The sequence below is a fragment of the Pezoporus flaviventris genome, unplaced genomic scaffold, assembly GCF_033815535.1.
Source record: "Pezoporus flaviventris isolate CSIRO_AGI_PZ_B2104156 unplaced genomic scaffold, CSIRO_AGI_Pfla_v1 ptg000001l, whole genome shotgun sequence".
NCBI classification, from domain to species: Eukaryota; Metazoa; Chordata; class Aves; order Psittaciformes; family Psittacidae; genus Pezoporus; species Pezoporus flaviventris.
In genome coordinates, this window is record NW_026892549.1 from 45620785 (window position 1) to 45636664 (window position 15880).

At 39.0% G+C, this 15880-nt stretch overlaps 1 protein-coding gene across 4 annotated transcripts in view; it reads right to left on the minus strand.

Annotated features, from left to right (window-relative positions):
* The window catches only part of INO80D (INO80 complex subunit D), a 45375-nt gene that overhangs the window by 18670 nt on the left and 10825 nt on the right, over positions 1–15880 (minus strand). For all 4 annotated transcript variants that reach the window (XM_061455415.1, XM_061455406.1, XM_061455424.1 and 1 more), the window contains 3 exons: positions 10000–10748; positions 6794–6902; positions 1330–1554 (listed from right to left, as the gene is read on the minus strand). In XM_061455415.1, coding sequence (XP_061311399.1) covers positions 1330–1554; positions 6794–6902; positions 10000–10748 — 1083 coding nt within the window. The remainder of the gene's footprint in view (positions 1–1329; positions 1555–6793; positions 6903–9999; positions 10749–15880) is intronic.

The following is a 15880-nucleotide window of genomic DNA, read 5'->3' on the forward strand; positions in this document are numbered from 1 at the left end:
AGCCATTTGTCACCTTCATGTAGACAAAGCTGGCGATTCCAGGGCTGACTTTCACCTCTGTACACGTTGTTTTCTAGGTTGACAAAAAGCTGTCTGCAGCCTGACTGTTTTCCTTGAGCCATCTCTGTCATCAACTGCACTTTGACTGAGCAAAGTTTTACTTAGCAATATTACTCCTGTGAAAAATTTCATAACTGAAATGACTGTGATTACTCAAATTAACCAGAGCAGTGATGACTGGCATACCTGACTTTGTCAGTCTACCAAAACAACATCATCTTTTTTGCGTAACAGAAGGCAAAAATAATGGAAAAACCTCAAAAACCCAAACCAAACAGCAAAAGCTTGTCAGTTCTGGCAAGGTTTTGCTGTAGTTTAAGTTTGAAGGCATTTACACAACTTTGTAAACTAGCAATATACCTCTATATTACATCTCTGAGCAGCTCTTCAGCATCATCCCGCCTCCCCAACAAGAAACCCTCCAACTTTCAGGAACCACAGCCTGCTGTCCAGGAACAAAAGCATCCCATAACAAGAATATACTCTCAGTACCCTATTCCAGCCTGCCTCTCATATTTGGTTCTCCTACCCCCACAGTCATACATCTTGTAAAGCAAAATCACAACAGCAAAAGTATGTTGCTGATACCCCAGACAACGCCAGGGTTCAGACTTACTCTGCTTCTACACAAACACAAACCAACCAACTCTCAGTATGCTGAGAGCTGGAGGGATGTTGACATTATCTAGAAATAATTCCCACAGAAGGTAACCTTCCGAGTTGTTAGAAGATATTCATTCTGTTGCCAGGTTTCATTTAATGTTAGATTGAGTTAAGTCTAACAAAAAGCATGAACTGAAGCTTGATTTGCTGGGAAGGTAATTAAGAGGAGGTAAAGACTTTTCAGAAAAAGCTGTCTGAAAAACAAAATCTGAATTGAAGCAGTGACCGGCAAACCAGACTGCACACCTTCTAAAGAACCAGCCTTAGTAAAGTACCACATATTTGAAGGCAGCCGAAATGCATAGACTAATTCACAAGAATAAATTTTAGCATGTCACTAACTTGTTCTGTAACATTTAAGGACTTGGACCCCGATACTGCTGAACAAACAATTCAGGTTTTAAAGCACAAAGCTGAAGAATGCCTCTCTTCATGGAAAGCCCTGTATGCCATGTTTATTTTACTTCACCAGCAGGCATTTATGAGGATTTTCTGCCTTGTGCATGCCTACCAGTTTCACAGTTCAGCATTTCAGCTGCTGGATATTCTGTCCATCTCCACCCTGTCCAGACCCCAGGTTACTCCAGTCACAGGGGAAGGTCTAACCTGGTACGAGCACACGTAGCTCTTCGGAGTTCTTGTATCAGTTGCCCAGTACGCTCCGGCTCTCTGCTGGCCGCCTGCAGCAAGGCTTTCCGGAGTGTGTGCCGGCATTTCTTCTGACGAGATTCTGCCCGCTCCAGGCGGCAGAGGTGCTTGTATTTCTGCTGAAAGTAAGTGCAAAGTCTGGTCACCCTGGAACTCCTGTCATCTGCATTGTCATCACCGCACCTAAGGAAGGGAAGATAAAAACAAATAAGCTTTAAGTACTTTAATTTTTTTTTTTTCCAAGGAAACTAATTTGTCATTTTAATAGATTGGTTAAGTTGGTATCCATCTTCTAGCCCCACAAACACCCAAAGGCTGAAATCAGGCAGGGGTGCTTGAGAAACGGTAACAGCAGGATTCCTTTTGAAGTCTAAAGGTACTTGCCCTTCTTAGTATGTCATTATTAGAGATTACATCAATTCATCATGAAATCTGACACATTCAAATGTCTGGAGCCTGCTGTTCAAAAAAAAAATCTATACTGTTAACCTTTATTTACTGTAAATGTCTCAGCAAATGAGACAAACTCTTAAATCAAAGTGCAATTAATGGAGAGGACAAGGGTGGGGAACTATGTAGTGGAAGCTTATTGAAGAAAGGTCATGCTGGAAAAGATGGTCCAATATTAACAAGTACCAAAACTGCTGACTTTTTCCAATTGCTCTTACTGCTGCAGGTAGCATACTCCTTTCTTAACAAATATACACACTTAACACACCTAGCAGCTGATACTGCTTTCCCCTTGCTGCAGAGTTACAGTTGAGTTACAATACAGCCACGGAGAAGAAATGCACGTTTAACTTCAAAGGCACTGAGGGGAAAAAAAATCAGACCAATGCTAAGCAGTGATCAGATGAAGCACTAATCCAATTCTTTGTCTGCTTAAGAAAGCCTTTTCCCATTTATCTTGGCTTTCCATATGTCCAGATACATGTCAGCAAGACCATCAAACCATGACAACACATTCAGTTAAATGAAGTAAAAATCATGTAACAATAAAACCATCACTGGGACTTTTTAAAACAACAAGGCCTACGAAGCTACCCAGAAGCCCTCCACAACAAGAACTCTAGTTTGTAGAATTATTAATTTTTGCTCATGGAGCAACAAAGTACATGCAGTGAATCTAAGCAAAGCAGAGTTTGTTCAGTTTTTCCTTACAGATCAGAGAAACTTCCTGCTAACTTCCCTACCTGTGAAACAAAGGAATGGCAGGGGGAAAGAACCAAATCCAAACAAATGAAGGAAATTAAAAGCTCCCAGGGTTCAGACTGCAGAGCTTGGCCACTGACACTGAATGTGCTTACATCCAAACCTGTGCAGAGCAAAGTAGACCCCAACTAGCCAATGATAGAAGAGATGCAAGATACCAGCCATTATATTTACTAAATAAAGCAAGATCCAGAAATGGAGGCAGCACAGCTATCCCTGAAAGGCAGTATGACTAAGACCTACTTTTCTTTCTGGAAACTCTTACTCTATTTACATGCAGGCCAAATATAAGAGACTGCATCCATCTCCACTAAGGCTGTCCACATTTACTCCACAGGAGTAAACACTGCCTTGACACAAACACATTTTTATATAATGTTATCTAAAGTCAACCATACTACATATTTTGCTTGTTAAAACAGAATACAGGTAATTTTCTAGAAGCATAAATTACAAGTAATTAACCTCTCCAGTTACGTGCCTAGCAACAAATACAACTTAAACATTGTCAATGGAAAGATCTGGGATAGCAAGAATGGCCACTGGGAAAAACAACTTGTTTAGAAAAATCTAATTGTGTGCTATTTAATATATATGGATGGGATCAATTAGGTATAGGTAGGTTTAAGGTCTCAGATTCTGGGCCAAGATTTTTAAATGAAGTTGCATATATACTGATTTAATTTTAAATATGGTTACAAATTAGGTTTTTAAAAAGACAGGAATACTCCTCAGTGTTTCTTTCTGGTGAAAAGATGGTTTATTAATGCAAGTGTCCGTATATTTGAGACTTTTTACTTCTCTCTTATTGAAATAGACAGAGAAAAGTCATCTTATGTTACAGTATTTTGAACTGCAGTTTACCAGATCATTTTTAAGGAAGTAGATGAAGACACACATACAAGACATAGAAAGACATCATGCCTGCAATGGGCAAAGGCTTATTTTGAGGCAGTTTCTAAAAGTCTATTCAGAACTCTGTTTCCAGGTCAGCAACATTAAACGAAACATATGTTTAAAGAAACCTAAAAATATCACAATAACACTGCCTTTTTTTTTCTTCATTAGGCAAGTACTGAAACTGAAAGGTACTTTTATTGTTTCTTCATAAACAAGTTTACCAACTTCTGTTCAGTTTATTCTCTTAAGCTGCATACAAAACTTCAAAGTTCAACTTAATGTGTGGCATTTCCTTCCTATGAAAGTGCACACAAACCATTTGATAATCCAAAATGCTCCTTCCCAACCCTCCCCTTTAAGACTGTCATATGTAAACATCAGGGGAATTATCGCTGTGTGTTCATGAAGAAAACGAAGGCAGCATGAAGCAGCAGAAAGGAAGAGCAAAAGGGTAGCTGGGAGCAGCCAGGCACCACCAGGGAACCAGGAGAATACACTCTCTAGTCTGAGACACCTCAACAACTATGCTTCAAAACCCTCTGTAAGGAGGGATTTGAAGAACCTTCCCTTCTTTTTAGTTCTCCTAGTTACAGGGAGCTACTAAATCCAACTTCCACAATACGGTAGTGGTATTTCCTCCTTTGAGTGAGCTGGTATGAGGCAGGCCTCCAACCTTCACACTCCGTTTTCAAACTCGCTACTTGAAATGTTCACTTTATCTGTATTTCAGCATAAGAAGTGAAAAACTACTTTGTTTTAAAGTCATCTGTTTTCCAGCACTTTCTAAGCTGCAAGATCTAGTAACTGAATCATCTGGGGGGAAGCTTCACTAATCTATGGCTGGGAACAGCCCCTGCTTTCCCTCCAAATCACTGCTCCTGTAGGGAATTCCTGTCTGCACTGTGTCCAGCGCCAACTCCTGCACTACTATGTGAATTCAAACATGCCTGCCTCGAAGCACTGCATCCTGGAACCCTGTGACACACAGGAACCCCAATTTTTCAAAATTAAAGGACAGAATAATAAAAGCAAACATTTGCCCTGTGTTTACACAAATGACTGGAACAACATGAGTTTTACAGATTTAAAGGCCAGAACACAGGTGAACTCAAAAATGTATTACTGTTAAGACCTGAATTTTAAATCAATCCGGTGAATTTCTGATAGCTTAAGAGCAGCTAGAGTATCACAAAAAAGTTCAACAGGAAGTTACATTACCCTCATAATCACACAACCAGAAATGCTGAGAACAAGCTGTCCAGTAACAAAGAAATTGATTCTTGGCTTTCTTTTACTGATCTGTTCTGAGAAGCATCACTCCCACTGTGTTCCACGAAGTCAAACGGAAAAAGAATGGAGTTAGCTGGTGGAGAATTACCCCTCTTGCACAGGGACCATGAGCTCAAACACAAGTGAACAGAGGAAAAAGTAGCTTTCATAGTAAAATTCAGGTATGTGATTTCAGAATCTAAAGGTCTTGGGAAACAATCTCCATTGGTTTCCTGGTAAAATTCAGACTCATAACAAGTCATTGGCTTACTAAGTTAGGAGACACCACTCCAGATTAGCAAGACAGAGTCTTGACAACTCGGATCACCTAAGAAATAGCCTGAGATAATTCGTTTTTAGCAGCAGCCAGACCACTGCAGAAGTGTTAAGGTGAAACATTACAGGTAATAGATGCCACTACAGAAGCTTGCAGAATAGGAATTAAAGTTTAAGAAGTCTGACATCAAGTGAATGCATCAATATTTATCTATAAACAAAATTAGGAAAGTAGTTACAGAGCTAACACTGGGCAGGCTAATGGGAAGTACAAAACCAGCTAGCACCATACAAAAAATTATCCATCATGGTTAGTTAAGACAGTGTTTAACTGACGTGCAAAAAATGCTATAATGGAATAGAAAACATCCAGACAAGCTATTCTTTTCTCTCAGTATGTGAAAAGAATAGGAAGAATCTGAAGGATGTTAAGACAAATAGAAGACAGAACACACAGAGATGACCTTTATAAGTTTACAAAAAAAAAAAAAAGGATCTATGGGAAAAGCAGATCAAATGTCAAAGAGAGATGAGTTCAAGTGAAGTTATTTAACAGATATGTCTGCTCTGAAAATTATGTATGATTTAAAAGTCTGAAAGTCTGTTCATGTTTTCCCAAAACAGTTAAAAGTTGTCTTTTAAGTTAAAATTAGTGTTTGTGAAAGCTCAGTCTCTCTGACTGCTGATGCCCTAAAAAACAATGGTCATTTATAACTTTCTTACAAAGAAGGGGTTTTTCCTGTTAAGTCTACACAGCTTTGATTTCACTGAAGGCTCTCTGTATGCAGCATCCTGGTGTCTGTCCTCATGGCAGATAGAGCTAAGCTGTTCACCTTGTGGGCAGACTTTAGAGATGGTGAGAAGTGCTGGTAAATTTCAGAATTTTCATGTAACAGCAAAATAACATTTCTTTAACATCATTACTCTGTGATATTTAAAAATTAGAGAGAGTTGTAGTCTCAAAAAGTCCAGTTTTAGTGAAAGAGAATCATGTTATAAAAAGCACAAATTTTGAGACCCAAATTTCATTTTGTTATCAACATGCTTCAGTTCTGTTAAAATACTATGCTTGGGATGCTTTGCTTTAACTTTGCACTTTAAAATGTTTACATTAATAGACATATATTATCATATTCTGCTGTAAGTTCAGATTTATGATGTAGCAGCATACGGAGAACACTGTAAGTCTTTCTGCACCAGCTCTGCTTATCCCTTCAATCACAACACTTTCTCCCATGCTCCCAACTATTTGACAGAGGTTTATTCAACACTTAATTATGAAAAGTGCCTTACCCTTTTAAAAAAAACCACATTGAAACATCATCCTGCACAATTACTGTAAAGATTAATGAGTAAAATGTAGCAAGTTTACTAATAAAGCCATTCACAGACAGTAGAAAAGACAAGAAACCAATGTCAACTACTTTCATTTGGTTCTAATTCAGGAATTATCTCTACTAAGCAAGGCATGCAAGTTAATGAATAAATCCAACCAAACTCAATTAAATTTAGGCAAATAAGCTTGAATTATTTCCCGATGCATCCTTCTGATAGCAGACTGCACAAAGGTGTCTAAGTCAGGTGGAAACTGGGACAGAAGGTGACAAGCTGTTTCATAGTTCTTACAAACAAATGAGTTCAAACAATCCTTTGTTTCAGCAAAGCACTTGAACAAGTGCTTAAATTCTACTAACTCCACTTGAAGCTCACATTTACATGATTTATTCCACCAGTGCCAACATGAATACTAAAGAATTATACTCACCCATGTCTATCATAGCCGAGAGTTTCTCGGACAGACCATGCAACCTGGTAAGGGGAGGTTTGCTCTGAATCTTCCAACTCTTCTCCACTGTCTTCAGACCAATCCAGCCCTAAGGGAATTGAAAACATGAAAGCTGGATGAGAAGTGTATCTACCTCATACAAGTCTCTGAGCAAACTATAGTACAGAAGATGAATGTGTGTATAGTCACAAGCATAATTATGTTTGAGAAAGTCATATAATATCCTCAATTATATAGGAAAAGTTACAGTAACAGCTCCATTACAGTGCGCAAACAGCATGCACTGATTTTTGTCAAATTTGAGTTTGCCTTTAAAAATCCTTATTGGCTTCTTCATCCACAAGCAGTGGAAGAAAGATGACCAGCTTTCTCAAATACAGAAAAATATTCCAGCTTTCATACCAAGCACACGAGATCTTTAGAGAAGAGGTAACAGAGAACTCCCTGCCATGAGGAAATGAGTGCCTGGTAATTTTTAATACTGTATGATCTAAATAGGTCACTTTCATTTCTGCTCATATTCTGACCCCTCCTCTGTGCCAGAATAGAGGGAGAATAGGAAAACTGCAAAACAGAACAGCATGGACAGAGATAGACACACAGCTACACAGAATGCTCCTCTGCTCAGCCTCTGTAAATGCCTGCCAAATGCATACATTAGCATGAAAAGAGAGCTTAAGGGAGAGATGCAAATGCTCTTGCACTTTTGCTAAGCAGCATGCTTTTGCTTAATGATGATGCAGTAGGATCAACTTATTGTATGAACCAGCAGCCTCAGTCAAGCTAAACACAATTGAACAGGACAGCCAGAAGCAGAGTCCAGCAAGTTTTCAGGTGGAACAGTTTATCTGGAGCTTCACCTTTTGCAGTTTTTCCTACTATCTCTCCACATCCAGGGGAATCCTTGCCAATTCCTTGCAGCACGTGGGATAAAATCCCATAACTGCATTTACAAGCCAGCGTTATTACGTTTTCACTTTCTTGTGTGCTCCCTGAAAATGGAGCAGTAGCTGGGGCAGAGTTAAGGAGCACTTTATTTTTGCTAAAATAAACTAAACAACTCTATCTGAGATGATTCTGAAGTCAGATGCTTTTTGGTAAATGCATCAGTACTTGGTCACCTGCTTTCAGAGTTAGACACACATACTTAGAATACCACCCACCATCAAGAGCACCTTCATCATTGAGAAGCAACACTTTAACATAAACCATCAATATCAGAAACCATATTTTTCAGAACTTCAGCATCCTGAAAATTCTATTCTTCATTCCTATTTTCAAGATATTCGTTTGAAATAAACTCAAATCTATTAAGACATTTAATAAAATGCCAGAATTTACCTTCAACTTGTTAACTCCCACCCCTTCCATTAATGAATAAAATAACTCGGTAACTGGATAAAGATGTCCACAATTGTTACCATGTAACAAATTATTTACCTAAAGTTTAAAAATAAAACCAGAGATTGCTCTGAATTGCTTCTAATGGGCACTGCAGAAATGAAGGAATAAAATCTAATCCAGATTCAGCTATACTCACACTGAAGACTGCAGTTACATTAATATCCAATTACTTGGCTATGATGTAGGTACACCTAAAACTAGCTGCATCTTTTTAAATATTGTGTAGTCATCTCCAGTGCTACTCTGTTATAAAAAAGAAATCCTGAAATTCTCTGAACCAGCATAAGCAGTCCTTAATATAAAGGCATATTATGAATAAATAAGAAATGGTTTTTTCCACTCTCACATAATTAATACGTGAATTCTGTTACTTTGCCAAATAGAAAATGTTCTAATTGCGTACACATACAGTTATGCAGATGCACATGTTCGTAGGTCTAATCAGTTCTTGTACTATGCCTCTTTTTCAGGAAAGTGTATTCACTTCACCACTTGAGAATGTGAAACTTTAAACACAGAAAGTGATGTTTCTACAGTCTCTCAAAACATGGGTCACTTTCTAAGCTTTTGGGGTCTGTGACACTCAGAAGCGCCTCTGGAGTTGCCATTCCTCAAAAGACCTGCATTATATATAGGACCATCAAAGAGGTTTTCTGAAGAACAACCTCCTTTGGAGACATGCTATGGGACACTAATTATCTTCTGAACAAATAGCCAAGCTATCCCATGAGTGCCAAAGGTCAGATCTTAATAGCAAATTAAAAAAGGTTAATTGAAATAGCAAAAATTACAGATGCTTTCAATTAAATAAGATGCTGTATGAAAAATGTCCAGATTTATTTGAAGTCTTTTTTTTTTCTTTTAAAGAAAGGCCCATCATAAAAGGCATTCCTTCTCTAGTATCACCCACCGATTCCCATTTCTCTTAACCAGCGTCAGTATTTTACTTGTTAGAAAAGCTCAATCTAACCAGAAAAGTAAGGTGACTTTGGAAGGTGAGGGAGAAAACAAGTTTGCCTAGGTCTACCTAGGTCTGCATTCATAATCAGACAAATAAGCCATGAGATCAGCTACCTTTTTAATGCTTTAGAGAGTACTACTGCCCTAGCAGCAAGTTGGCTATATTAACTTACATCTTCTCAAGAAGCAAGTGATTGTAATGATTCCTAGATAATAAGAAGGAAATTATTCCTGCTCTGGAATGCGGACAAGACTCCACCTCTCCAATTATCTTCTGTAACGGTGCTGCCCTCCTGCAGTAGTCTTTTGCTTTTGCTCATCCGTATTCCATACACCAATAGGCCCCATCAAGAAAAATTCTCTTGTGCTTCAATTCTCCCAGGCCACTGGAAATTTGGATCTGCAGAGAATGATGGACTAAATCTCCAAACTTTTAATTTCGCTCATTTTGTAATGTGCACTTGTCACACAGCTATCACTCTGACTTTGCTCACTTGTGTAGGTACAGCTGGCATCACCTTTATTACTGGAGTTGCGAACCTTCTATACAATGCCTGTATCATACAAGCAGTGTTTTCTACACTTCTGACTGATTTCCCAAATGGTTAACAGAACATTAAGAAACAAGCAAAATGCTGTAAACCATGCTGGATGGGTCCAGGCATTCCCTGAGCACTTTAGGGCTTAAGAAAACATCCAGATATTACCTAGTCAGGGTTATTTGTCAGGGCAACACACAAATGCAGGACAGAGCTAGGAAGATATTTCCCTTTTTCAAGTTAAAAAAAAAAGAAGTGGCAGTGCCTCTATTATCTACCCACCTAAATGTGGAAACAGATCAGTCTCCAGCTGCTGTTTTCGAGTGCACAGTTTCACCAGTCTCTGTAGCCGGCTCATGCAGGACGAGTGCGGAGAGAAGGCTGTGGCTTTCATGAGGACCCGATCAGTCCTTGGAGGGTCCGTGACAGGAGCCCTAGCGGGTGGCAGGAGAGGCAGAGGTCTCTTGTTAGACAACTGCCGGGCTTGTGCTATAGTGTGTGTGGTGGGTGCCACTCCCTGCATTGGTAGGCTGGTGTTCGGAGGTTGAGGTGACTTGCAGACTACGCCCTGCGGTAGCCCTGTCGGCTTTAACGAAGCTGATGAAGGTGGCAGATGGGAGCGCTGCTGCTGCAGAGGCTGCTGCTGCAAAGGTGCAGGAAGGGGGCTAAAGTGCTCTTGGCGAACTTTTAAAATCTCTGTCTCTCTCTGGCGCTGCCGGTTTTGAGCCAACTTGCTCTGCAACTTTTTCCTCACCGTCGCCCCTTTCTTTAGGTCATCATCCTCCTCATTGAAAGCAAAGGGGTCTTCTAATTCTGCCTCCAGGTAGTGGAGAGGAAGCCTAGCCCCTGGAGGGGAGAGGGACATCCCATCCAGTCCATTGGGCATCTTCAAGGCCAGGGTGGGCACTGTCAGACTGAAGGCCATAGCATCCATCTGATGCCTGACCTTTACGTCCTCTATGGGATCATTCTTTTTCTTCCTCTCCTTTTTCGGTATAAAGCCAAGTACCTGTAGGTGGCTGTTGCAGTACCTTTGAAAAGTAAAAGCAGTCAGTGACTAACTCAACTCCTGTAAGTAAAATCTGAAGAAAACAGACATCACTAAGCAAAGCCCCCTCAATCTCGTGAATACAGATTGAAACACAAGAGGTTTTATAAGAAGCGTACACAACTGTTTCTAATACAACAGACAACTGTGGTGTTCCCAACCTGTAAGAGAAAACAAAAACTTACAAGTGACAATTTGTAATCTCAAGATATAAAAGTCTTCATTCATTACTCAAAGGAAATTCACACACAACCATTCAAAATATTTACTCTCTAACAGGGTAAATACTCACAAAACAAAGTGAACAAAACAAATGGACTGTCTTGACACATAAACCAGCAAGAACTCAAGCCATTAAATCCGATCATTTGAAAAGCTCCCAAGAAAAAGTACACTGAAGACTACTTCCTTCCATTTGACTGTTCTTTCACTGGAAGTAGCTAACATTTTCATCAGTACACACATTAGTATTATTATTAATTCCACTGTAGTAGGGAGCAGTTTCTTATATGGACAATCTCACTACAGACACCTGCTGAGAAGGGTCACTATTTGCACCTGATGAACAAGTAGCATAAATACTTAATAGTAGTTTAACATGACGAATTTTGTAGCCAGAGAATTAGCTGAATGTTCTTCAAACAAAAACCTAGTTTAAAAGAAGTTCTCTGCTGCTAGAAAATGTTTACACAATGACAGGAATATGTATACATACAATCCATAAACATGGATTTTAAACTCTTCTAATACATGTATTAAAAAAAGCTTTGAAAGTCATGTTATTAAAAGAAAAAAAACAAGCCTCTGAAAGTCTGTAACGAAAATTAAAAGGAAAGAGTTGCAACTTATGGCCACAGATTAAAAAAAAACATACTAAGAAGTAAACAATTAATCTTTGTCTGATTAAAACAAGCAGTTAATAGAAATGTAGAAACTATTATCTGATCCTTTTCCTGTTTCACACAGGCAGGCCCCTTCTGCCTCTGTAGAATGCCACCAGCAATCAAGACTTCTGCCCTTGCAGGATTCCACCTATAACGTGCAGCTTATAGATGAAAACAAAGATATGGGGAAAGAGTGATGTCTACATCAGTGTATCTATGGATAAGATAAGGAAACACCCATGAAGGTATTCTTCAAAATCCAGTCAATATAAATCCAAGAAAAGGGCTTTTTCGAATAAATAGATTAAAATTAAATTATTCCTGGTCTTCATGGAGAAAAAACAGCAGAAAAGCCCAAACCAACACCCCCACCCCCCCTCCAGGTTTAACACTTCAGTTTAGTGACTTCCAGCCTGTTGAACCACCCCTAAAGAAACAATGCATGAATTGCTTCTAAAGGGTCCATAAAAGGTAAAAACCGAAAAAGCAAATTCATATATGCTCTTTAACAATCTCCATATAAGTAGCTTCTTGAAGCATCCACACCCATAAGGACTCATAAATCAGAAAAGGCTGAAAAGTACAGCTACTTATTATTGTCTAAATAATTAAGTTGCAAGCAATAAATAAATCTAGATGAGGCAAGCTGAAAGCCAGCGATGTGTGAAATCCTTATTAGAACACACTGGAATACTGTAAATTCATAGTGAGATACACACTTCTAAAAATAAAATTATATAATGAGGGCTCAACAAAGCTTTCCTTAAAGTTAACAGCACTATTCCCAAAATTACAATTAAGCACTTTTAAAGTATTTTGTTTGAACAAGACTAAGATCAGTTGCAACTGCACTTTAAGTATGACAGAAAACAAAACAATAAACAGACAAAAAATACAAGGGGATTTTCCCCCCCTCTAATTCTAACTAAAAGAGAGCTGTGCTGCACGTGAATGCTTCCTTCCTATTGTTCAGAACTTAAATATTGCCACTTTGTGCTTGTGCCAAAGTGAGAAGGTAAAACTAGCTTGTGTGTTTTCATTGTGAAAAACAAAGAGAAAGCAAATAATAGATAAGGTAAATAAACAGGTAAGAAGCTTGATAACATTCTCTGAGTTTTAGGCTAGCAAGGGTTTTGCTTGTTCATTTAACCGTAACAGAATCATTTTTATATGGCACAGAACAAAGCTTTGGCTCTTACAACTGACCATACTGCATCACTGGATCAACTATATCTTACACCTCTGGACACAAACTCATAGATGCCAGGCTACAACATAATGAAAACATAGATCACAAGCACTTGCAGACTCCTGTACACATTGAGTTGGCTCTGTGCTTTAGGCTCTTATCAACTCTCTGCCTTTCAGCACAACTGAGGTTGATACACCTTGGAGTAAAAGAAGCAAGAAGAAACTGGGAAGAGTGCTTAGGTCTTTCTCTCTCTGGCTAGAGAGACTACACACAGGCAGTTTTGGCCAGACATAATTTAATAGCACCAACCCAACCCTGGCCTTGTCAGGCTCTAGCTATTCCCATGCACAGCCAGGCAGGCATACACACCAACTTCCCCATCCTTCAAGTTCTAGGATGACATTTTTGTTGGCCCTGGTCCAAATGGGCTCTGACTTTACACAGTGCTGCAGATATTAACTGACTTGGCCAGAACCAGTCTATAACCAGCCGACTTAAGGCAATAAACACTTTGGATCAGATGTAATGCCAGGAAAGGCGTTAGTAGTTTTCCTGGTTTTGGCTGGGATAGAGTTAATTTTCTTCCATGTAGCTGGTACAGCACTGTGTTTTGGCTGGGTTTAAGCCATAACCATGGATGACAGATTACTGGGAAGACCGGAACAGCACCTCTAAGTAGCACAGGCCCTTCCACATAGCTCTGAGTGTGAAACCTGTTACGGTCAAGCTGGCCCTATGAGAGCCAATTCTGATGCGACTGTCTTAGTGGCTCAATTTGTCACTTCTACAACCTGCCTGTGAGTTACTCCCAGCTAACAGGATCACATGGAGTTATCTAATATAGTCTTTTCCACCCCTTCCCTACTCGGTGACAAAGGCACTTATTTTGTGCAGGTGAGGTCAAATGCAATGAGCACATATGGTAAGAGCAGTGGGTTGATATCCACTAAAACTATTGTAACATGAGACACACAAAGGGTGACAGGCTCTGAAAGCTTCAGCTGGACAGTTTCCCATGTACAACTGCATTCTGCTTCCCAGTACATCCCAGGGCATGGCTTTCCACATACAACTCCATTCTGCTTCCCAGTACATCCCAGACTGGTATCGCGTTCTGTCCCTTATTTAAATGTAGATCCAAATAAACTGGAAAGCATCTTGCATATTAACAAAATATTTTAAAGATTCTCTTGAAAGAGGAGAATTAGAGATAAAATGGCACTTAACCCAGCTAAATTGTAATAACCCTGTACTTAAAAATGAAGTTGAATTTCAGCATTTATGCATATATTTGGCTAAAAAAGAATTAGGAACATATTCAGAGGGCATACATATACAGAACCCATGTCTGTATCACCCCATGCAGACTCTTTAAAAAAAGCAAGATAGTGAATAGAGAAACTAGACTTCAAATAAAGTAGTGAAGTCATGCACTATTAATAGATTTAATTTGCAGAATGTTAATGGTTAACAAGAAATCTACTATTATGGGAGCATATTAAACATCTTTGTGGCTGGTAGCATCTCATTTGTCTGAGGTCAAGTGATAATTTTTTTAATTATCTGTGGACAGACTATGAAGCTTTTGGAATGTAATGCATGTGTCCTGTTAAGACTCTTTTTATCATCTTTAAAAGTATCCAGAAAGATAGCTGTCAGAGCATCATACAGCCTGCTTCTGATCATGTACAGTTACATGTCTACAACTGTGACAAAATGACCATCTGACAGCAATTTTGTACACAGAAAATTAAAAGCTATGAGTGAAGACCTCAGACATAGCAAAGATCTTTATATCAAATGGAGTGTGAAAAAAGTCACCTAAGAAACAGATACAGGTTTGCCTGCCAAAAAAGAGGAAGTTTAGAGCAGGCACAGTCGCATTCATTAAGTTTTATTGTTAAAGTTAAGCTCTGCCCTAAGAAGCAGTCTTTTAAAATATTCTTTCAAACTATCACATCCTCTCATTTGAAATTAAAAGTTTATTTTCTCCTTCAGACACCTGCTGTCCTCTTCAAGTACTGTAATATGACACTCGACATGCAATTGAATTATTCTAATATAACATACACCAGATGTCATGACCACACTTCACTTTAACTTGAGAAAAATCAAAAAGAACAAAGTGTGAACTCAATTCAAGGTGTAAAGAAAAATCTCAAATTCCATGGCAACATATAAGACCTAAAAAAGTGTCATTAAGTGGTGTTATTTCTATTGTTTTTAAGTATGACCCTTGGTAAACAGCAACTCTGGTTCAGTCAGCTCCTGCATCTGAAATTACAGCATACCATTTGTGCTAACAATTTCCATGATCATTTCTGCAAGCTTATTTCCAAAGAGCTTCAATTGTACAGCAGCAAAGAAACAGTCACCGACTGTCAAATTACAGCTTAAAGTTATTCATCTTGTGCCATTTGAGCATTTGCCCTACAGCTTTTGACAAACATTCATGGTTTTTTCTCACTTCATCAGTCTCCTCAACTGAAATGGCAGGTGAAGTGCAAGTTAATTTAGAGCACAGTCCAACTGTTGTTTCAGACAAGAGAGGGAGCTGTGAGCTGAGAAGGAAGTTGTATGTAGGGCACAGTGGGAACACGACTAATAATGCAAAAGGTTAGTGAATAGCAGCTCATAATGTGAAAGGTCAGTGAATGGTGGCTTGACTCGGTTTTGGCATATTTTGTTTATATTTTAGGTTAAAAAATCACTTCTAACAGATCAAGCCTCAGATAGTTAACATACACATTAATTAAATACTGAGTTGCAGGCAAAGCATGCAACTGACTGAAAAACTGAAGTCATATATACCTGGCAGACAAGACAAGACAAATTCTACTATTTCAACCCAAGCAACACCAATGACACTGGTGTTCATAAAGCCTTAAAAAGCAAAGAAGAATGCCCTTGCGGTTGCAGTATGGGCTGCAATTCAGTAAATATGGTCTGAATTCCCAGCTCTCCAACAACTGCAAGTGCTATCTCTTGCAAGACATTTAATACCTGGGCACCCTGGGCATCTCTATTTGGGAAGAGGGG